The 22,339-nt window shown below is 48.4% G+C and overlaps 1 protein-coding gene across 5 annotated transcripts; it reads left to right on the forward strand.

Moving 5' to 3' along the window:
* The first annotated feature begins 3,208 nt into the window (after window positions 1-3,208).
* On the forward strand, window positions 3,209-21,472 carry IFFO1 (intermediate filament family orphan 1). Of its 5 annotated transcripts, none has more exons than XM_024212066.2 (10): window positions 3,209-4,053; window positions 10,551-10,611; window positions 10,697-10,792; window positions 11,146-11,286; window positions 11,739-11,747; window positions 12,159-12,343; window positions 13,475-13,595; window positions 17,572-17,667; window positions 17,930-18,060; window positions 20,700-21,472. In XM_024212066.2, the coding sequence occupies exons 1-10, from the start codon at window positions 3,323-3,325 to the stop codon at window positions 20,800-20,802; spliced, it is 1,674 nt and encodes a 557-aa protein (XP_024067834.1). In that variant the 5' UTR covers window positions 3,209-3,322; the 3' UTR covers window positions 20,803-21,472. The 5 variants fall into 5 exon arrangements, with proteins under 5 accessions (XP_024067834.1, XP_024067835.1, XP_024067836.1 ...); XM_024212067.2 differs by having other exon boundaries at window positions 17,575-17,667; XM_024212068.2 differs by lacking the exon at window positions 11,739-11,747.
* Window positions 21,473-22,339: the final 867 nt, after the last annotated feature.

Raw genomic sequence — 22,339 nt, forward strand, 5'->3', positions numbered from 1 at the left:
GGTAAGTCTTCCCGAGGCATGATGGAATGCAACGTGGCAAACCACTGCGAAGGGCCTTTACAGGAGGTACAATCTTGTGAGTGCACTCCTGAGCACATGTCCCCTTCCCCTTTTAAGGACCTGCTCCTCATGGCCTGCAACTAAAGATGACTTGGCCACGTCTGGTTGGTCACAGTCCACCTTGGACACTGTCCATGCATTGTGTGTGTGAACGCTGCCTAATTAGAGTCCCAGACACCTTGTCTACCTGGGAGCTCTTCTGATCTTCCAGCTGTTCAAGCAGCCCATTCATCCCACAAGCATTCCAGGAGGGAGGGGGAAAGCCACTTCACAGGTATTCAAAGAGGGAGAGGAGACAAAAAAGGGGGGGAGGTGTAACAGACCTTTTGAACATACAGATTATACAGAGCATACAGATAACTGTTGCTTCTACAACAACAGCCACCCCCATGCACGTAAACCATACCCCAAGTCTCATAGCTGTAGTCCAGAGAGCACATCGCATAGAGTCCCAGAGTCTCTCAGCACGCCCCAGCTCTCTAGTGTAACTTGTGTCCCTCACTACACCTCAGCCTCAGGCTTCAGCCCTCTTTGGCTCAAATAGCCTGCAAGCATATTCCCTCTGCTGTTCTTCACCTTTAGCCATCTCACAGGTTCTCTGGACATGGCTCTCTAGCAGGGCCGGCGCAACCCATTAGGCGACCTAGGTGTTCGCCTAGGGTGCTACAATTTGGGGGGCAGCGACCGTGGTGGTATTTCAACAGCGGGACCTTCTGCTGCCTCTGTGGGGGGCGGCATTTTGGGGTGGGACCTTCCGCCGCCTATGGCGGCAGAAAAGCTGGTGGCGCTCCTGCTCTCTAGCTGAGGAAGGCCAGCCAGCTAGCCAGCCAGCCCTTCACTGGCTTCCTAAGCTTCAGCCTCCCAGCACTTACTTTCACTCTTGAAAGTCAGCAGGCTAGCCCCTCTCCTGGCTTCCTGAGAAATCCCCCCCTTTCCCCAGGAGGGCTTGTAGAGAACTCTGAAGCTTTCCACAGAGACTGCCAGCCCTAGCTCACCAGGTCTCCTTCCTCCTAGGTTTTCCCTGGTCCTTTATAGCCCTGCTCTCTTAATTGTACCTGTTCTGCCTGGCACAGGGGTGGTGGACCTGCGTCATTTACAGGGGCCAACCATGCTGTGATGAAGACATTGTGGAGATGCATATCATTTCTTTGGTCAGTCTTTACCACAGAGGATGTTACAAGATACCTGCTGTTTTGTGGTAATAACGCTGAGGCTCTGGCAAAAATTGAAGTTGCAAAAGAAAAGATGCTGGAGCAAACTGAAAAATGAACAAGCAACTAGTTAACTGGAGTGGATGATGGGTTAAAAGAATATTGTTAAGGCTGCAAAGTCAGGAATACATAAGTTAGAAAGTGTCATAATTAAGGCTGCCTGTGTGACTTTAATTCGCCCTCCCCCCTCCCTTAGGCTGATGCATTATGGTACAGTCTTTATGTATGATCACATACTATTATTTCTATAGCATCCCTTGCCTCATTCAGTGCACATGATGGACCTGTTCTGTGTGGCGAAGGAAACTGCTGTCTGTAGGACCCCCCGTCTTATTTGTTGCAGAAAGGAATTCAGGGAGAGAAAGGATGGTCTCATGGCAGCTGAATACTGCCCTGGAGAGTTTTATTCTTGCCTCTATGTGAGGCTGGGCAAGTCACAGCAACCAGACTTTTCACAGGTGGTTGCTAATTGTGTGCTCACTTTCTGGGTCTCATTTGCAGAAGTGCTGGATTTTGATCAGTGTAGCTCTAAGTACTCTGAAAAATCAAGTCCTCAGTATCTCAAATTGGGCACCTAAAATTAGTGGGCACTTCTGACCTTAAACTCTGTGCTTTAGTCCCCTGTCTGTAAAAGGGGGATAAAACCCCTTCATCTCACAGGGCTGTTGTAAAGATAAAGTAAAGTTTGTGAAGCATTTGGCTATTATAGTGATGAGAGCTGCAGAAAAGCCCATGAGGAAATACATAATTTTTGTCTTCAGAGCAGGGTTTGAACAGTGTGCAGTGAATGAGGCCTGGGCCTGTACATTGAGTAACATGGAGTAAATAAAATATATAATCGCTGCTCATTTAGTGAGCACCGTCCATGCTGTGCACTGAATGAGAAATGGGTCCTGTGGGAAAAACAGCATGTGATCATGTCATTAAAGACTGAATCTCCAGTTTGCAGGTGGGGAAATAGAGGCACGGGGATTAAGTGACTTGCCCAAGGTCACTCAGCAAGCCAGTGGCAGAGCTGGACATAGACTCCCTGCCCCCCAGTTCCTCTGAGTCCCAGTCTGGTAAAGGTAATCTTCAAAGAGCATAGTCATAAAGGCAAGACTCAACAGGTGAGTTAAACAGCCATTTTGGGATGGGAGAAGAAAAACTGCGGTAACACCAGCATGTCATTGCATAGACTAGCTGCATACACAAAATCTCAGCCAATCATCTGCCTAGCCATCATCAGCAGGCGACTCACTGTAGGCACCATGAGGGTGGTGACCCACGTCTGGATGGATTTGAAAGTGGATAAGGTTTAAGGGAGAGGTTCCCCTACATTTCAGGGGCAGCAGAGGAGAAAGCACCCAGGGCTTGTGGGAGAATCAAGGCTTTTGTTGGCGAGAAGGCTGGGGCTAGATGTCTCAATAATTCATAGGACAGCGCGGTAGGGTAGGACTATACTGAGGAGAGCCTTGGAGGTAAAGGCAGATTATCTAATTCATCACTGCTTCCTGCAGGCTTCTTGCATCTGGTGCTGGCCACTGCCAGAGACAGGATATTAGGCTAGAGGGACGAACCACTAGGCTGCTCCAGTCTGAAAACCAGGGTGTGCCCATGATTTCTCCCCTAGCCCCGCGGGGGCTGTAGAACCCCTCGCCCAAGGACAAAGCGTGGGGCAAGTGAATGAGGCGCCCCCCTCCCCGGAGGATTTTCTCTTCACCCCGCGCTCCTGCTTTGTGCCTTGCTCCGACACTCTCCCCATCCCCCTTTCCGGCTTCTACGTGCAGGCACCAGCCCACCCCACCAGCGCTTCTGCTGCATTCCCAGACCCCTCCCATCTGCAGCGGAAGCTGCTGCCTTGTCTCCCGCCCCGCCCCCCGCAGCAGCCGGCTCCCTCCTTCTCTCCTCCCTCGCTCCGCCTGGGATTGCTCCCCGCGCAGCCCCCTCCCCCTAGCTCGCCTCTGCCTGACAGCGGCCCTGCAGCAGCCAGGGTCCTGATTGGTCCCTCGGCCCCCCTCTCTCCTCCCTCGCTCCGCTCCCCTTGCCCCCTGCTCGGACCAGCCGCAGCCATGAACCCGTTATTCGGCCCCAATCTCTTCCTCCTGCAGCAAGAGCAGCAGGGCCTGGCTGAGCCGGAGCCGCTTCCACCAGCGCCCCTGGGGGACTTTTTCGGCGGAGAGCTGGGCCCCGCTTCAGCAGTGCCACCTTTCCCGGCCCCCCCTGCTGCCATGGCCCTCCGCAATGACCTGGGCTCCAACATCAACGTGCTGAAGACCCTGAACCTGCGGTTCCGCTGCTTCCTGGCCAAGGTGCACGAGCTGGAGCGCAGGAACCGGCAGCTGGAAAAACAGCTGCAGCAGGCGCTGGAGGAGGGGGGCAGCCGTCAGCGGGCTGTCCAGCGCCGGGATCAGGCTGTGCAGACCAGCTTCATCAGCCCCATTCGCCCACTGGGGCTTGCCCTGGGCAGCCCCCGGCCAGCTGGGCTTTGTGCCCCCTCTAGGGTTTTGGGCTCTTCTAGCTGTCACCTTGGGGTACCATTCACGCCTTCTTCCCAGCCTCCTCCCTTGTCTGGCAGCCCCTTTTCATCCTCATCTCGCTTCATGCCAGGCACCATCTGGTCCTTCTCGCAGGCCCGTCGGCTGGGCCCAGGACCTGAGACCACCCTGGTTCAGGGGCCAGGGGTCTCGTGGGTTCATCCTGATGGGGTTGGCGTGCAGATCGACACCATCACCCCTGAGATCCGGGCTCTCTACAATGTGTTGGCCAAGGTGAAGAGGGAGCGCGACGAGTACAAACGCAGGTGAGAAAGGGAACAGGGTGAGTCTAGCCAGGCAGGAGACTGAAGGGAGAATGGGGGCAGGGAGTGAGTGGCAGCCCCAGGGCAACTGGGAGACGTGTCAGTGCAAGCAAGAGAGGGGGGCAGAGAATGGAGTGGTAGGGAGCAGTGGGGTGAATACAGCTAAAGGTGAGAAAGTGGAGGGGCTGCAGGGGAGTGTAAGGTAGGGAGGAGGGTAGTGAGTAGGTGACTACTAGCACAGGTGAGAGAGCAGAGGCAGTGGGGTGGGGCAAAGAGACATGGGTGAATGCAGATTGCAAACTCCAAGCACTCAAAATCATGAGTCAGGTCCCAAAAAATCATGAGATTTTTTGGGATACAAAAATCACAAAAACTTTAAAAATGGTAAGTACTGGGCTCTTTTAATTTGTCTTCTGGTTTTTGAGCATTCATGCTGCATTTAGGTCACATTCTCCAGCTTTTCACCCCAACCATGAGGGCCTGAAACTTTTTTTAATGAAAGTTGAGATTCTCGTGAATTAACATGACCCTAGGAGCTGGGAGTTTAAGAAAAAAATTTAGAGTTAGCAACACTGAGTGAGATGATATAGCAAGTAAGGAGACTGGGCTTACAAGGGAAATAGGGAGTGGGGCTGAGTCGGATTCAGAGGAGATGAAGTTTGGAGGTAAGGGCAGAGAGAGAGAGTGTCCAAGACTGTGGTAATTCAGTGTCAAAGACCAAGGGACCTTGCTCCATAGTGGGAATGCTCTGGAGAAATCCCTGATAGGACTATCTATTGGCCACCTAACCCCCTTTCTCCCTGTTCGTCCTGTAGCACTTTGAGCTCTGGTCAAGTGTAGGTAGTCTCTTGGCCTATCCAAGGCCGTGATCAAGTGTCTTGATGTTTTGGTCTTTTGGCCTCGAGATGAAAACCTTGCCTTTGTTTCTGGGACTTTGAAGTGAAAAAATTCTCTAAGTTATATCTAGTCCAGTATCCTAGCACCAGCTGTTTCAGAGGCAGGTGCAGGAAACCCTGCAGAGGGCAGTGATGGGATAACCTGTCCCAGGGAAAGTTTCCTCCTGACCCCAAGAGCTAGTGGTTGGCTTGTGCCCAAAGTTCTTGGGTAGTCTTTTGATATCACCGGGACGTCCTTGTTTTACTATAGTTAAGGTGGCAACCACACTTCTGTTTAATGTCAAGTTTTAAACTGCTCTAAAATTCACATGTTTAATAAAATCAGCCTGAAAACAAACAGGTCACAGTTCAGGGCCTAGGGTAGCATTGGGTGCAAATTTGGGGTAACTTGGCTAAGGGATCCTGGAGACATTCATTTCTTTGCCCACCTCCCCCACAGCCAAATGACATGTGAATTAAAAAAAAATAAAAAAATTCTTGTGATGCTTTGGGGGGATTTTTTTAAGCAAAGAAAGGGGCAAAACTATGGGCAGTATCCAAATAAAATATATAGCCCTGTTAACCCCTAGCTGTCAGATGCCAAGATCCAAATAATTCAGAAATAATCAGGCTTTCTTTTTGTCTCTGTGAAGTGGGAAGCTGAAGTGCTGTGAGCTATGTATGGAACAGGAAGGGGTAGGGGGGACCAGATTGTTCTATGAAATACCTGATACTCAGAGGAAGGTGCACTTGACTAGGAAACAGATGCTCAATAGTTCAAATCTTCTCTTCTATGGACTGCTAGTGTTACTTTTCTGTGCGCGTCATACATATTATTATTATTATTATTTATTATGAAGTGCAGGCTTAGAGCCCGTTCCCTAGGGGCAGGCAGCTACCATTGCCCCTTTTTTGCAGATCATGTAACAGTGATGCTGCCCAATGTCACTACTATTGGCGCTAGGAATAGAACCTAGGTCTCTAATACAGCAAACTCAAGTATCATCCATTCAGCTCTTTGCCTTTTGAAATTAGTATGCTAAAACTGAATTGCCCAGGGCTGTAGTCATACAAGCTGGAATGTCAGTGTAATAGGTGTGGTAATGAAGGACAGATTGTAGGAAGAAACAAGAAGGTCTTGTGGTTAAGACAATGGAGAGTAAGACCCAGGAGAACTGGTTTCTGTTCTTGAAGCCCCTCCACAGACTGGCTATGTGGTGGTTAGCAGTCACTTAAATTGTACATCTGGAGCTGGCCACCCTTCTGAGGTATTTTGGAGAACTAGCCCACCCCGAGGCACTAATGGTGACTCAGGAGATCCAGTTCTGAACTTTGCTACAGACTTCCTGAGTTTCCTTAGCCAAGTCACTTAGGCCCAGATCCTCAAAGGTATTTAGGGGCCAGTGATTTCAATGGGAGTTAGGTGTATCAATACCTTTGAGGATCTGGGCTCTTCAGGAGCATGACCAGCCTGTTTTGGCTTGTTCACAGTTCAAGAGTTTGTTTTAGCTGGTTTGATGCTGAAGAACTTGGAAGGCTTTGGAGGTGTCCCATATTCACCCCAGCACTCAGAGGGGCATTGTGTAGGTGATTCTGCGGGTACATTGGGAGGAGACAGGTGGGTGGTTAGAGATGCTGCAGGCCTGGGGGCCAGTGATGTGCTTGGTGTAACATATTTTTACATTGGGATAAAGAGAAGCCCCACAACTCCTTCCCCACATCGAGAACCTTCTGAGATGCACAGCTGCAGCTGTGAACCTCCTATGGTCCTGACTGGGAGGAGGAGGTTGTGGGGCTCCCCTTTCCCACACATTTCTCCCACAGCAGCAGAAGAGCTTCTGGGATTCCCCATCTCCCATTCCTGGGGGCAAGGGGAGTGCAGAGACCCTTCCTGCTACGTGGGCCCCAGTCTGAGGCCTGGATTCTGGGGATCCCGCCCCCCCATGCAGTCTTTAGCTGATAGCTGACTTTCTCAAGGTATCTCCACTACCTGCTTCCTTCCTCTCACTGGGCTTCTAACCCTGCTGGAGACTAGGAGGAGGTGGGAGCTAATGCCTGAGGGATGACAAGGTGTGCCCAAGAAACCTTCCCCATTCCCTGCTGCAAAATTTCCCTTCAGTCATGGCCCCTCACTTTCTCAAAAACAGGGGAAGTTCATATGCAAAAATGTAATGCCATGGAATTAAGGTTGCAGGAGCTCAACAAGGCCCTGGGCTCCTCATGTCCTCCTGCAATAAGAGTTGAATTTCCTAAACTTCAATGCTTCAGACCCAGGAAATTCCTTGTTTCCATTGTCATCCTAATAGGGACACAGCTATGGTTGTGTTTTGTAGGAAGAGTTGCATTAACTTAGTATTTCCTGGTTTTTGAATAGTTTGAGTTTTGGGAATGAAATCCTTGCATTCTGGAAGGGCATAGGGCAGTGCTGAGTATCTGCACCTTGGCCAAAGGAGCCCCAAAGACTGCTGAGCCCCCAACAGTGTGATGAGGAAAGTTTCTCTTAAAATGTACAGGACTTTGGATCAGAACACAGCTTGCAGGGGATTGGGAATATGAAGGGAGGAGAAGCAGCGACAAGAGACTGGGTGGGAACCACATTTGGGGTGGATAAAATTAAATGATGAGTCAGTGATCTTAGCGGGGAAAAAACATGTGTGCAGACTGCCAAGGATCATGCAGCTGGGAGCCCAGTCATGTCTGCTTTCTCCCTTTCTTCCATGTGTATATATATGTATTCCCAGACACAAATGATAAGATGTGGTTAAGATGGAGACTCCATATCAGTAATTCAGAATAAACTACATCGCAGAGATGACGTGATTATCCCCAAGCCTTGTATTATAAACTCAGGAAATCCACAGTTAAGGTTAAACTTAAAAGTGTCACCCAAACATGTTAAGGTTGGAAATATACAGTTTAAAGCACCCAAACAACCTTAACTCTGTCCACTACTGGCACCACAATGACCACGTGATGATAATTAAGGCATTTTAGTGTTCATGGTCCCAGATTGGCTGATATTGATTTTTAAAGACAGATTCGATTTTTTTCATGTTGTTTTCCTCATGGTGTCATGAGGCTGGATGGGGAGGGGCTGGGTGTTGTCCTTGGCATGGGAGGGAATGGGTTGGAAATGCTGGCCTAGTGTTGCCTGGTGAGTGACCTGGTCTATATGGGGCAGAGGATCTCTCAGGTTTTCTGTCTTCCTCCCCTCACATTATCTGGTCCTCGGGCAGGTTACTGGAATATTGCGATGCTGGAGTGATGTGTGTGTTACATTGCATACAAAGGAAGGATCTGTGGCTCCCCAGGGGACTTGGGGTGGTGAGAAGGGGTAACAGGAAGAAGCTTTGCTCACAGTCCGCAGGACATCCAGGATGCCGGCTGGAGCCTCTTGGCTGGTCTGGACTGTGTGGGGGAAGTGTTCAGGGAGGTTATTATTAGGAATGGTGCATTGCAGATGGGAATGATAGAGTGGCTGAGAGGAGGAGAGAAACAGAGAGAGAGACAGGGGAAGAGTAAGCAGGGGGTGAAGGATGGAGAGGGCACACAAATGTTGCTTCCACCAAGTATCACTGTCATTTTCTGACCCAGTGTTGAAATCCCTGTCTGTTCTACACCGTAATGGTTATGGGGAATCACTACTTTAAAGCTGTTTCAGTAATGGGTCACTTTCCTAGTGTAGACAGGGCTAGAGAGACAGGTTGAGTGATGGAAAGAGAGGCAGAAAGCACTGCAAGCCAGATCTGGAGAGAGAAGGAGGGAGAGGAAGAGATACTGAAGTATTTTGTGTCAGGGAAACACATTTTCTCCTCAGAGATGGAAACCTTGTTTGATCATTTCCCATGTAAGATACATCCTGTCTCTTTCTTTGTCCTTCCCTCTGTTATGTATCTCTTTTTCTTCCCTCTTTCCTGTTCTCCCCTATCAAAGTAAGAGGAACCCCCATGGACTCTTATCCTGCGGATGGAGGATGGGCTGCCTGCTTGTTCAGGGCAGTGGTCTGGGGTATCTAAAAAAGGCCAACATGGAGCTGTAGGGTGGAACATTTTCTAACACAGTGAGCAATATTGCCAACCCCAGGTGTTCCAAAGTCATGAGTCAGGCACCAGAAATCAGGAGACTGGCTTAAAAATCATGAGATAATAAATGTGGGATTCTTTCTATTTGCCTTCTGGTTTCTGAGCTTTTAGGATTCACGTTTTCAAACTTTTCTGCCCAGCCACGAGCACTAGAAATGTGCTATGTTAAAAATGAAATCTGAGATTCTCATGTTATTATACAACTCCAGGGGCTGGGGCTTTAAGAAAAACACCAAATATTGCAAGAATCATGATAAAATTGCAAGAGTTGGCAACTCATGAGTGCCCAACCCAATGAGAAAATTCCACTCACCCAAAGGAAATGGAATAGCAACAACCTCGTGCTGCGCTTTTCAACACAATAGAGCAGGGGCCAATACAGTGCACCACCAACCAATATGAACTACACATGGGAGAGGATACAGTTAATTAGCAAAGTGAAATACAACCCAGCACAACATAACAAAACATGGATCAACACATTGCAATACAACACAACACAAAACAGTACCACACACCCTAATATAGCACAGAATGGCACAACACCTGGTGATGAAATATAGCTTAGAGTATTGTAACCCATTGCAGCACAACACAACCAGCATAAAACTGCCAGTCATCTTGCAATAATTGCAGCATATCCAGCGTGCCGCAGAGCAATACAGCTTAATATAGCAGTCTTTTGCAACACAATACAGCCTAAGTATAGTACAACCAGTTGAAACCCAACATAACCAGGGCAGAACAGCCCTTTGCAGCCTAGCTGCAAACCTGGTGTAACATAATCCCTGAATAACCAATACGACCTAGCATAAAATAGGCCAGTTCAGCACAGCCCATCACAGTGCAATGCTGCTCAGCCCATTGCAGTGCAATACAGGGATTATAGCTTAGCCGGTTATACCACACAGCATAGCCCATCACAACACAGCACAGCCCTGTATAGTGGAGCCCTTTGCAGAGCTCTACTATCCACTCTCTCAGTACAGCCCAATTTAATAACACAGCATATCTATATATAACACCAGCACAGACTGTTGCAGCCCCTCAGTGCCTGATACAGCCCAACGCCTGTTACTGCCTCTACAGCAAAACCCACTATAGCCCAGGCTGGAGGCCACTTGCCTGAACTGGCATGGTGGGGAGGGGCAGAGAGGACAATGGGCTAGATCTGCCAATTGATCTAATGTGGTCCTGGGGGAGTGCGTTTAAGCTGCTAAATACAGCTTGTGGTTGGTGTCCTGAGGGCCTCGCACTGTGACATGAAAGACAGTTGGTGAATTCTGAGTGAGCTCAATAGAGTCTGTGGCCGGGACCAGCTCATGGTTGGAAGGCGTGACATGCATCCAACAGCTGTAGCTGTTTGGAAAGGAAGGGTATCAAATTCTCTCCCATACTCCCAACACTCCTTGTATGACTAGAGTGGATCCTGCAGTGCGCAGTTCAGGAGTGAGGAAGGCAACCTGCAGCTGCCAGCTCTGCCCTCCCCAGCGGAGGGTGCTGTGGGGCAGGCAGGGTGTAATTGGCACATTTATCTCGCTAGGTGGGAAGAGGAGTATACTGTGCGTGTCCAGCTGCAGGACCAAGTGACCGAGCTGCATGAGGTGAGGGGCCCATCTCCACTCCCCCTGCACTCTAGCCTCATTTCCCTGGCACTGATTCCAGTGTTTCCCTTTACCCCCTGAGCAGGAGGCCCAGGAGGCTGAAGCGTGCCAGGAGGAACTGGCCCTGAAGGTGGAGCAGCTCAAGGCAGAGTTGGTTGTCTTCAAGGGACTGATGAGCAATGTGAGTGCCCCTGTCCACCCAGCATACACCCTCAGCCACTGTCCAAGACATTGTGAACCCATCCCATGGTTCAGCAGACGTGCTGTGCATTTCCTCATAGTAATGCCAAACAGAGTGACACAGCAGCACCCAACCTGAGTGCATGGGGAAAGCCTCCAGCGTGAGCTCCCTCAGCAATGCCTTGACAGTGCCTGGCCCTGATTATAATGCCTCCAGCATGATGATTTCCCTCACCATGCCCAGGAGAATTCTCTGTCAGGACTCTGTGCCAGAGGGTTCCGTGTGCCTTGTCTAACTATCCTTTTCCTCTGTCCCCTTGCCACCATTTGCTGGGCTGGTGCTCTCTGGGTCAGAACCTCACAGAGCTAGATACCAAGATCCAAGAGAAGGCCATGAAAGTGGACATGGATATCTGCCGGCGCATTGACATCACAGCCAAGCTGTGTGACGTGGCACAGCAGCGTAACTGTGAGGACATGATCAAAATGTTTCAGGTGAGATGCACCTGCTGCTGTCCCAAGCGAAACAGCTACCACTGGGGGAAGGAGCTTCCAGCCAAGGGGAGAGACCAAAGCACTTACATGCCTCTTTCAGAGGAGGGACTCAGTCACCATAAGCCTTGTTCCATGAGTTTACCTGCTGTCCATATTGGGTTACATGCGTTGGGGTGGGGAGCAGCAGGCAGAGAGGCAAGGGGAGGAGGCTGAGAGCTCCTGACGTTACTCGAGGCATTAGGAGTACCCACCCAACTCATTATTCAGAGATACTGGGAGCTGGGACTCCTGAGAGCAGCTGCAGAAGAGGGAGACATGGTGCAAAGTGTCTGTCTCTAACCCCTTCTCTCTCCACCCCCTCTTCTCTCTCTCTCTGCCTTTCTCTCTGTCCCTGTCCCTGTCTCTCTCTCTCTCTCTGTCCCTGTCTCACTCTCTCTCCCTTCCCCCTACAGAAGCAGCTGGTTAGTTTCATTCAGTTAAGAATATGTACAATTTAGACACTTTCTGTAAACTAAGGTTTGACTGTAAATATTGACATATTTCACTTAGACTGTCTCTTCTTCCTCTCTCTGCCTTTCTCTTTCCCTCTGTCTCTGGGGGCGGGGAAGGTTGAGTTCTTCAATTAAACCACATTCTTCTCGTCAGGTTCACAGATTCCATCTTTAGTTGCATAGTTTTTCATTTTAAAATATTCTAAAATCACATTTTAGCCATTGCACCATCTTTAACCTGATCATAATAAGCCCCTCTCTCTCGCTCCCTCTTCTTCCTTCTTTCTTTCTTACTTTCCCTATCTTCCTACCCCTGTGCCATTCCTTTTCCCTCCATCTCCTCTCAACAACCCGACCTTGGACCCGGCCTTGTTTCTGTAGTCTCTGCACTTGTCTCCCATTAAGGTCCCAGCCACGGCGGGGCGGAAGCGGGAGCGGAAGCTGATCAGTGATGAGGACGCTTCACTGTCTGAGAACGAAGCCTCCAAAAAGCCTGAAGAGGAGGAAGATGAAGAGACCACAGCCATGAGCATCAATGAGGAGATGCAGAGGATGCTGAACCAGCTGTGAGTGTAGCCCAGCCCTTACTTCTGCCCCACACCTGCTGCTGAGACAGGCTGGGACTAGAGTCATTGTGAGTTCTGTCATAGCCAGCTCTCCTGCACTGTTCCCTACAGCTCTTCCCCGTGCTGGGAGAGGCTGGGACTGGTGTAGCTGAAAGCTCCCCCACAGCCAATGGCTCTTCCATGTTCATTACAGCAGTGGTTTTCAAACTTTATTTCTGGTGACCCAGTTGAAGAAAATTGTTGATGCCTATGACCCAACGGAACTGGGATGAGCAGTTTGGGGTGTGGGAGGAGCTCAGGACTGGGGCAGAGGGTTGGAGTGCGGGGATGAGGGCTGTGGGGTAGGGCTGGGAATGAAGGGTTAAGGGTGTGGGAGGGGGTCAGGGCTCTGGACTGGGGGTGCAGGTTCTGGGATGGGGCTGGTGATGAGGGGTTTGGAGTGCAGGAGGGGGCTCTGGGTTTGAGGGGGCGCTCAGGGCTGGGGCAGGGGATTGGGGCGTGGAGTTGGGGTACGTGCTTACCTCCAGTGGTTTTCCTGGTCAGTGGTGCAGCCAGGGTGCAGAGGCAGGCTTCCCGCCTGTCCTGGCACTGCGGACCACGCTGTGCCCCAGAAGTGGCCAGCAGCAGGTCCGGCTCCTAGGCGGAGGTGCGCAAGCAGCTCCACGCAGCTCTCACCCGCAGGCACCGCCTGCCCTACTCCATCTCTCATTGGCTGGGAACCAGCCATTGGGAGTGTGGAGCACCCGGTGCTCGGGGTGGGGGCAGCGCGCAGAGCCCTGTGGTCCCCCCACCTAGGAGCCAGACCTGCTGATGGCTGCTTCTGGGACACAGCTCGGTGTCAGAACAGGTAGGAACTAGCCTGCCTTAGCTGGGCAGCACCGCAGGTGGGACTTTTAATGGCCCGGTCAGCGATGCTGACCAGAGCTGCCACGACCCAGTGCCTTCTATTCTGCAACCCAGTACTGGGTCATGACCCACAGTTTGAAAACCACTGCATTACAGCACCTTCCTGCAGGGAAAAGCCGGGATTGGGAATTCCCCCACAGTTAGTATTGAAGCCTCACACTTTGTAGCTCTTTCTACTGGGAGAGTTCCCCTCTGTTTGCTGACATGTGGTTTCCTTGTCCCCAGGAGGGAGTATGATTTTGAGGATGACTGTGACAGTCTCACATGGGAGGAGACAGAGGAAACGCTGCTGCTCTGGGAGGATTTCTCCGGATACGCTATTGCAGCTGCAGAGGTGCAGGGGGAGGTAACACCAGCTTTATGCCCCAGTCATACCCCATCTCCAGCTGCCCTCTGTCTCTCTGTGTGTGTGTGTGTGTGTGTGTCTCTCTCTCTCTGGTACAGTGTGGATCCCTCATTCCTCTTTATGCTAATTCCTACACAAATACTCTCACATTTCTAATGGATTCATAGAATCATAGACTTTAAGGTCAGAAGGGACCATTATGATCATCTAGTCTGACCTCCTGCACAACACAGGCCGTAGAATCTCACCAACCCACTCCTGTATCAAACCTATGTCTGAGCCATTGAAGTCCTCAAATATTGGTTTAAAGACCTCAAGGTGCAGAGAATCCTCCAGCAAGTGACCCGTGCCCCACGCTGCAGAGGAAGGCGAAAAACCCCCAGGGCCTCTGACAATCTGCCGTGGAGGAAAATTCCTTCCCGACCCCAAATATGGCGATCAGCTAAACCCTGAGCATATGGGCAAGACTCACCAGCCAGACACCCAGGAAAGAATTCTCTGTAGTAACTCAGATCCCACCCCATCTAACATTCCATCACAGGCCATTGGGCATATTTACCGCTACTAGTCAAAGACCAATTCATTGACAAAATTAGGCTATCCCATCATACCATCCCCTCCATAAATTTATCAAGCTTAGTCTTGAAGCCAGATATGTCTTTTGTCCCCACTGCTCCCCTTGGAAGGCTGTTCCAGAACTTCACGCCTCTGATGGTTAGAAACCTTCATGTAATTTCAAGTCTAAACTTCCTGATGGCCAGTTTATATCCATTTGTTCTTGTGTCCACATTGGTACTGAACTTAAATAATTCTTCTCCCTCCCTGGTATTTATTCCTCTGATATATTTATAGAGAGCAATCATATCTCCCCTCCGCCTTCTTTTGGTTAGGCTAAACAAACCAAGCTCTTTGAGTCTCCTTTCATAAGACAGGTTTTCCATTCCTCGGATCATCCTAGTAGCCCTTCTCTGTACCTGTTCCAGTTTGAATTCATCCTTCTTAAACATGGGAGACCAGAACTGCACACAGTATTCCAGATGAGGTCTCACCAGTGCCTTATATAACGGTACTAACACCTCCTTATCTCTACTGGAAATACCTCGCCTGATGCATCCCAAGACCACATTAGCTTTTTTCATGGCCATATCACATTGGCGGTTCATAGTCATCCTGTGATCAACCAATACTCCAAGGTCCTTCCCCTCCTCTGTTACTTCCAACTGATATGTCCCCAGCTTATAACAATAATTCTTGTTATTAATCCCTAAATGCATGACCTTGTACTTTTCACTATTAAATTTCATCCTGTTACTATTATTCCAGTTTACAAGGTCATCCAGATCTTCCTGTATGATATCCCGGTCCTTCTCTGTATTGGCAATACCTCCCAGCTTTGTGTCATCCGAAAACTTTATTAGCACATTCCCACTTTTTGTGCCAAGATCAGTAATAAAAAGATTAAATAAGATTGGTCCCAAAACTGATCCCTGAGGATCTCCACTAGTAACCTCCCTCCAGCCTGACAGTTCACCTTTCAGTATGACCCATTATAGCCTCCCCTTTGACCAGTTCCTTATCCACCTTTCAATTTTCATATTGATCCTCATCTTTTCCGATTTAGCTAATAATTCCCCATGTGGAATCGTATCAAATGCCTTACTGAAATGGAGGTAAATTAGATCCACTGTGTTTCCTTTGTCTAAAAAATCTGTTACCTTCTCAAAGAAGGAGATCAGGTTGGTTTGGCACGATCTACCTTTTGTAAAACCATGTTGTATTTTGTCTCAATTACCATTGACCTCAATGTCCTTAACTACTTTCTCCTTCAAAATTTTTTCCAAGACCTTGCATACTATAGACGTCAAACTAACAGGCCTGTAGTTGCCTGGATCACTTTTTTTCCCCTTTCTTAAAGATAGGAACTATGTTAGCAATTCTCCAGGCATATGGTACAACCCCTGAGTTTACAGATTCATTAAAAATTCTTGCTAATGGGCTTGCAATTTCATGTGCCAGTTCCTTTAATATTCTTGGATGAAGATTATCTGGGCCACCCGATTTAGTCCCATTAAGCTGTTCGAGTTTGGCTTCTACCTCGGATGTGGTAATATCTACCTCCATATCCTCATTCCCATTCATCATCCTACCATTATCCCTAAGCTCCTCATTAAAGACTGAGGCAAAGTATTTGTTTAGATATTGGGCCATGCCTAGATTATCCTTAACCTCCACTCCATCCTCAGTGTTTAGCGGTCCCACTTCTTTCTTTGTTTTCTTCTTATTTATATGGCTATAGAACCTTTTACTATTGGTTTTAATTCCCTTTGCAAGGTCCAACTCTACATGGCTTTTGGCCTTTCTCACTTTATCCCTACATGTTCTGACCTCAATAAGGTAGCTTTCCTTGCTGATCACTCCCATCTTCCATTCCTTGTAGGCTTTCTGCTTTTTCTTAATCACCTCTCTGAGATGCTTGCTCATCCAGCTTGGTCTACAACTCCTACCTATGAATTTTTTCCCCTTTCTTGGGATGCAGGCTTCTGATAGTTTCTGCAACTTTGACTTGAAGTAATTCCAGGCCTCCTCCACCTTTAGATCCACAAGTTCTTCAGTCCAATCCACTTCCCTAACTAATTTCCTTAATTTTTTAAAGTTAGCCCCTTTGAAATCAAAAACCCTAGTCACAGATCTATTTTTGTTTATTCTTCCATTAGTTTAAACTAAATTAGCTCATGATCGCTCGAACCAAGGTTGTCCCCTACAACCATTTCTTCTATGAGGTCCTCACTACTCACCAAAATCGAATCTAAAATGGCATCCTCTCTTGTTGGTTCAGCAACTACTTGGTGAAGGAATCCATCAGCTATCACATCTAGGAAAATCTGAGCCCTATTATTATTACTAGCACTTGTCCTCCAGTCTATATCTGGGAAGTTAAAGTCTCCCATGATCACACAATTCCCATTAGTATTTACTTCATTAAAAACATTAAAAAGGTCTCTATCCATATCTAAATCAGATCCTGGTGGTCTATAGCACCCCCCAAGCAGTATCTCAGGGGAGGCTCTAGTAGCTTTCTTCCCCAATGTGATTTTTGCCCAGACAGACTCTGTCTTATCCATTCCATCCCTTCTTGAGTGTTTGTTACCCCGAAGCTCTCATTCAAATGCAGAATATTCAAACACCCCTGTCTAGACCCTACATGGCCTTCTCCCCACCAGTTAGCTACACTGCCCTGCCCCTGTAAAATGTGCCCAGATCTCCTTTTCAGACTGACCTAAGGCCTCTTGTCTGAGGTTCTTGCCAAAGCCAGCAAGCATAGAAAAATCTTACCCAGCTGGTAAGGTGCCATCTCTAGCTGCTCTAGGCTCCAGGGACCCCTCATTCTGTCCCTTAAACCCGCCTATGAGACTATCAGCCCTTGAGTGAGAAGGAAACTCATTTTGCACCGCCTAAGATGAGGCCTGAAAGTCCAATTGGCCAAGGCCCCTGCATAGCCAGCACTCCAGCTGCTCCCCTTGATCCTGGTGGGTTAACAGTTGTAGGGTCTCAGGGGGCGCGGTTGGGGATGGGGGTCTGTCTCTCTGCCACAATCCCCAATGTCTCAGAGCAACGCTGTGCTTTTGTGGGACAAAACTTCACACTGCCAATGGTCCCAGGCTGTCTGTCCCATCCCTGCTGCTAGATGGGAGAGCCCTGGCTGATCAAGTGTGTATAGGTGTAGTTGTACCAGCAAATATGGAGTGAATGCAAACATGGGGTCAGGCTGTAGTTGTGGCCTGTTAAATGGGATTTGTGTGAACTGGGAACACACCCATCTCTAATCCTGTGTCATTGTCTGTCTCTGTTCCCTACCCTTTCCCCTCTCTCTCTCTCTCTGGTGCTGCCGGATTTTTCTCTGATCTCTCACTCTGTGATTTCTGTTGTCTGGCAACTGCCCTGTTTCCAAACGTCATGGCACCCTCTTCTCCCTCAGCAGCAGGATGACTGTCTGGAGAAGGTGATTAAGGACACGGAGTCGCTCTTCAAGAGCCGCGAGAAGGAATATCAGGAAACCATCGACCAAATAGAGGTGGGAGAAGGACATAGTGGGGAAGATGAGGGCGGACAAGGAGGTGGGAGGTATAGGGATAGACCCCAGAAGGGACAAGAAAATTGGTAATTGTGGATGTCTCCCTATGACTGACTGGTGTAGCTGGGCAGTGTCCTCTGGTGGGAGGAGAAGGTAGGCAGTGTCCTCTGGCGGGCTGACTGGGACAATATGCAGTGTCCCCATGTGGCACAGATAGTGCCACGCCGGCAGGTTCAGCTCCTCATTGCTCCCCCTTGTGCAGCTGGAGCTTGCAACAGCAAAGAATGACATGAATCGGCACCTGCATGAATACATGGAAATGTGCAGCATGAAGCGTGGGCTGGATGTGCAGATGGAGACCTGCCGCCGGCTCATCACCCAGTCTGGAGACAGGTGAGCTCCAGGATAGGGAGGGCCAGGATTCCTGGGTTCCAATCCCAGCTCTGGGAGGGGCATTGGATCTAGTGGCTCAGAGTCAGGGGACAGAGTTAGGACTCTTGGGTTCAATTCAGTTCTGTGCTTTATAGGTTTGTGTACTGCACTTCTCGCTGTAGTATCTGAATGCCTTCCAGATTAAGCATCATGATGACGTGTTTGTCACGTGTTGTTTGTTCATTCATCCTCTCCCCTGGGAGCGAAGTGTGCACAGTGCAGTGCTTTGGTTTGGGGGGCATTGTTTGTTTTGAATGTACATGTTACTCTATATCTTCTGTTCGAGAAGGCAAAGTCAAAGAAATGCACCTTGTACTTGTCTGTATTTCATCTCCCACACAGACAAGGTTCTACTCCCAGCGCTGGGAGAAGAATGGGCACTACTAGGGGGACTGGGAATTGAGGCTCCTGGGTTCTGTTCCCAGTTCTCGCAGGGGAATGGGAGCTAGTGCATTGATGGGTGAGGGGCCAGGCTGGCTGTCATAACTGGATTGGACTCTGAATGATCAGCTGTAACCACCTTGCAGACTCCTCACAGGAGTTGAATTTGGTGCCAGGTGCCTATGGAAGATGAATCAGATATCAGCTTTGACAGATGATGTCACTGTCTAAAAAGAACCTGGAACAGAGCATCACTGATCTGCTAGGACATTCTGCTGGCCTGTGGGAGTATGAAGTCAGTGCAGCTCTGGGCTGGGCCCTGCTGGAATGAGCTCACAGTGTCACTTCCTTCCTCCATATCCCCTGCCGCAGGATACTGCCAGGATATTGTTCTGAGCAAAGCTCCCCATCATTGGCACCAGCGTTTATTTAGGCTCTATATAACCCCCTTGCCCTCTCAGTGGTACTCTACAGGACCCATATAATGTCACGTGTTTACTTCCCAGTGTTAACTGCACCCCTTCCAGTACCTGAGGAATCCATCCGGTTTTACAGCACCCCCTAGGTATCAGTTATAATTAGGGCTGTCAAGCGATTAAAAAAATTAATCGCAATTAATCGTGCTGTTAAACAATAATAGAATACCATTTATTTAAATATTTTTGGATGTTTTCTACATTTTCAAATATATTGATTTCAACTACAACACACAATAAAAAGTTTACAGTGCTCACTTTATTTTTGATTACAAGTATTTGCACTGTAAAAAACCAAAAGAAATAGTATTTTTCAATTCACCTAATACAAGTACTGTAGTGCAATCTCTTTACCATGAAAGTTAAACTTACAAATGTAGATTTTTTTTTTACATAACTGCACTCAAAAATAAAATAATGTAAAACTTTAGAGCCTACAACTCCACTCAATCCTACTTCTTATTCAGCCAGTGCTGAACAAGATAATGCTGCCCGCTTCTTGTTTACAATGTCACCTGAAAGTGAGAACAGGCATTCTCACGATACTGTTGTAGCCGGCGTCGCAAGGTATTTACGTGCCAGATGCACTAAAGATTCATATGTTCCTTCATGCTTCAACCACTATTCCAGGGGACATGCGTCCATGTTGCTGTCGGGTTCTGCTCGATAACAATCCAAAGCACTGCGGATCGACTCATGTTCATTTTCGTTATCTGACAGATGCCACCAGCAGAAGGTTGATTTTCTTTTTTGGTGGTTCGGGTTCTGTACTTTCTGCATCAGAGTGTTGCTCTTTTAAGACTGCTGAAAGCATGCTCCATACCTCATCCCTCTCAGATTTTGGAAGGCACTTCAGATTCTTAAACCTTGGATTGATTGCTGTAGCTATCTAGAAATCTCACATTGGTACCTTCTTTGGGTTTTGTGAATTCTGCAGTGAAAGTGTTCTTAAAATGAACAACATGTGCTGGGTCATCATCCGAGACTGCTATAACATGAAATATATGGCAGAATGTGGGTAAAACAGAGCAGGGGACATACAATTCTCCCTCAAGGAGTTCAGTCACAAATTTAATTAAGGCATTATTTTTTTAACGAGCGTCATCAGCATGGAAGCATGTCTCTGGAATGATGGCCGAAGCATGAAGGGGCATACGAATGTTTAGCATATCTGGCATGTAAATACCTTGCAATGCCAGCTACAAACTGTAAATAAGAAGCGGGCAGCATTATCTCCCGTAAATGTAAACAAACTTGTTTGTCTTAGCAATTTGCTGAACAAGAAGTAGGACTGAGTGGACTTGTAGGCTCTGAAGATTTACAATGTTTTGTGTTTGAGTGCAGTTATGTAACAAAATAAAATCTACATTTGTAAGTTGCATTTTTCACGACAAAGAGATTGCACTATGGTATTTGTATGAGGTGAATTGAAAAATACTATTTCTTTAATCATTTTTACAGTGCAAATATTTGTAATAAAAATATACACTTTGATTTCAATTACAAGAATACAATATATATGAAAATATAGAAAAAAATCCAAAATATAATATATTTTAATTGTTATTCTATTGTTTAACAGTGCGATTAAAACTGCAATGAATTGAGATTAATTTTTTTGAGTTAATCACGTGAGTTAACTGTGATTAATTGACACCCCTAGTTATAATAGCTCTGCTTCTCTCCCGTCCCCCCTCCCCCAGTCTGGTGCCCACGTGACCCCTGCCCTTTGTTCTCTTTCAGAAAGTCTCCTGCTTTCACACCACTCTCTAACAGTGAACCGGCCCTGAATGAGGATACCGAGGAGTCCAATCACGACCTCCCAACGGATGCCTCTATCAGATAATTTGAGAGGCCCTGCCCACTCCTGGCAAGGCAGAGAGCAGGGGTGTCTGAACTGTGGCTGGGAGAGACTGACAGGGACAGGGAGCCACCATCAGAACTCTATCAAATCCCTCCTCATTTGGGGCAGGGGTGGAGAATTTACCCAGAAAGGACATGTTGTAAATGAGAACAGCTAGCTAGAGCTGAGGGCCCTCACACAGGGTCCCCTTCCCTCTCCCCATTGCTGTCTTCCCCTCCCCCACTTGGATCTTACTGGGGTTCAGACAGGGAGGAGCCAACTTTATTATAGCAGCATCCCCTGGGACCTGTCTCCTGGGGACCACTGCCTCCGTCCCCTGTCCTGGTATACTTGACCTGTGACCCTCTGCATCCCTTGTGCTGCTCAGAAGTAGAACTGGAGCTGTGTCCCTCTGCAAACATTGGTGCCAACTGGACCGAGTGCTGGACTCTCTCTGCCCTCTGTGCTCATTGAACACTCCCGTGGTCCCTGCACCACAGCGCACAAGGTACTGAGAGCCTCTTCTCTCCTTGGGGACAGGGAAAGTGCCATTGGCTCCTGCCCCCTCCATGCACTTTGCTTTGCTGTGCATCTGTGGTGTGACGACACGTGTGTATGTGTTTGTGATGGAAATGAGGACTCATTAAATGGGACAATAATGCCCTTTTCTACAGCTGTGTGGGGTTTTATTTAGCTGGCGTGGGAGTTGGAGGACACTGCTGAGAGGAAGCTTCCTGTAGGCAGCCCAGATTGGGCACTGCCTGGGCACTGCTGCAGGGAAGGGTCTGTTGCTGCAGCTTCTGCTGGAGTCTCAGAGGGGAGTTAATGATGCTCCATCCCTCGGTCTGTCTGTCACCATGTGTGGGGAACATGGTGGGGGAAAGGGCTCCATTGCTGGGGTCATGCTGCCCTCCAGGGACTGCATTTAGTATTTTGATTGTGGTAGCTATCAAGAGGCTCCCTCCAATGTGCTAGGCTTGGCTTTAAAAATAACAAAAAAGTAGACATGGTCTTTGCTCTGCTGAGCTTCCATTCTAAGCAAGGATGGGGCTTATGCTGCTCTGACCCTTGTTCAAGGACCCTACAGGAACCTGCGTTACCCTCCCATTTGTCACCCTTCCCCACACTCTCAGCACATTCTTATCCACTGCTGGCAATGGAAGTTCCTGTAACACTACGCACAGGGGCGATGTCTGCTCTCATCACATACCTGGAATTAACCTGTATGTCCAGTACACCTTAACTGAGAATTCACTCTCTATCTCCTTGCAAAGCTTATCCCCAAATAAATCTGTTAGTCTTTAAGGTGCCACCTGACTCCTTGTTGTTAAAGTGACATTTGACATTCAGCAGGACTAACAACTGGCTACAGGATAATGGAAAATACTCTCTCTCATCTGTCATGGGATGGGATGGTAGTATTCTTCCAGAGGAAAGAAGACTGGTCTCTCAAGTTCACTTTATGTTGCAGAACATTCTCATTTTGGCTGAATCAGGCTGCACTGAATGATTCACCAATTCAAATCATGAATTAAATTGG

The sequence above is a fragment of the Terrapene carolina genome, unplaced genomic scaffold (assembly GCF_002925995.2).
Source record: "Terrapene carolina triunguis isolate 2854851 unplaced genomic scaffold, T_m_triunguis-2.0 Scaffold740, whole genome shotgun sequence".
Lineage (NCBI taxonomy): Eukaryota > Metazoa > Chordata > Testudines > Emydidae > Terrapene > Terrapene triunguis.

Excerpts from the sequence above, each read along its gene's own strand:
- IFFO1 (XM_024212066.2), top strand. The coding sequence starts at position 3,323 with ATGAACCCGTTATTCGGCCCCAATCTCTTCCTCCTGCAGCAAGAGCAG. Across the intron at positions 13,596-17,571 it reads CTGCAGAGGTGCAGGGGGAG|CAGCAGGATGACTGTCTGGA; the intron begins GTAACACCAGCT and ends CTTCTCCCTCAG. Across the intron at positions 17,668-17,929 it reads AAACCATCGACCAAATAGAG|CTGGAGCTTGCAACAGCAAA; the intron begins GTGGGAGAAGGA and ends CCCCTTGTGCAG.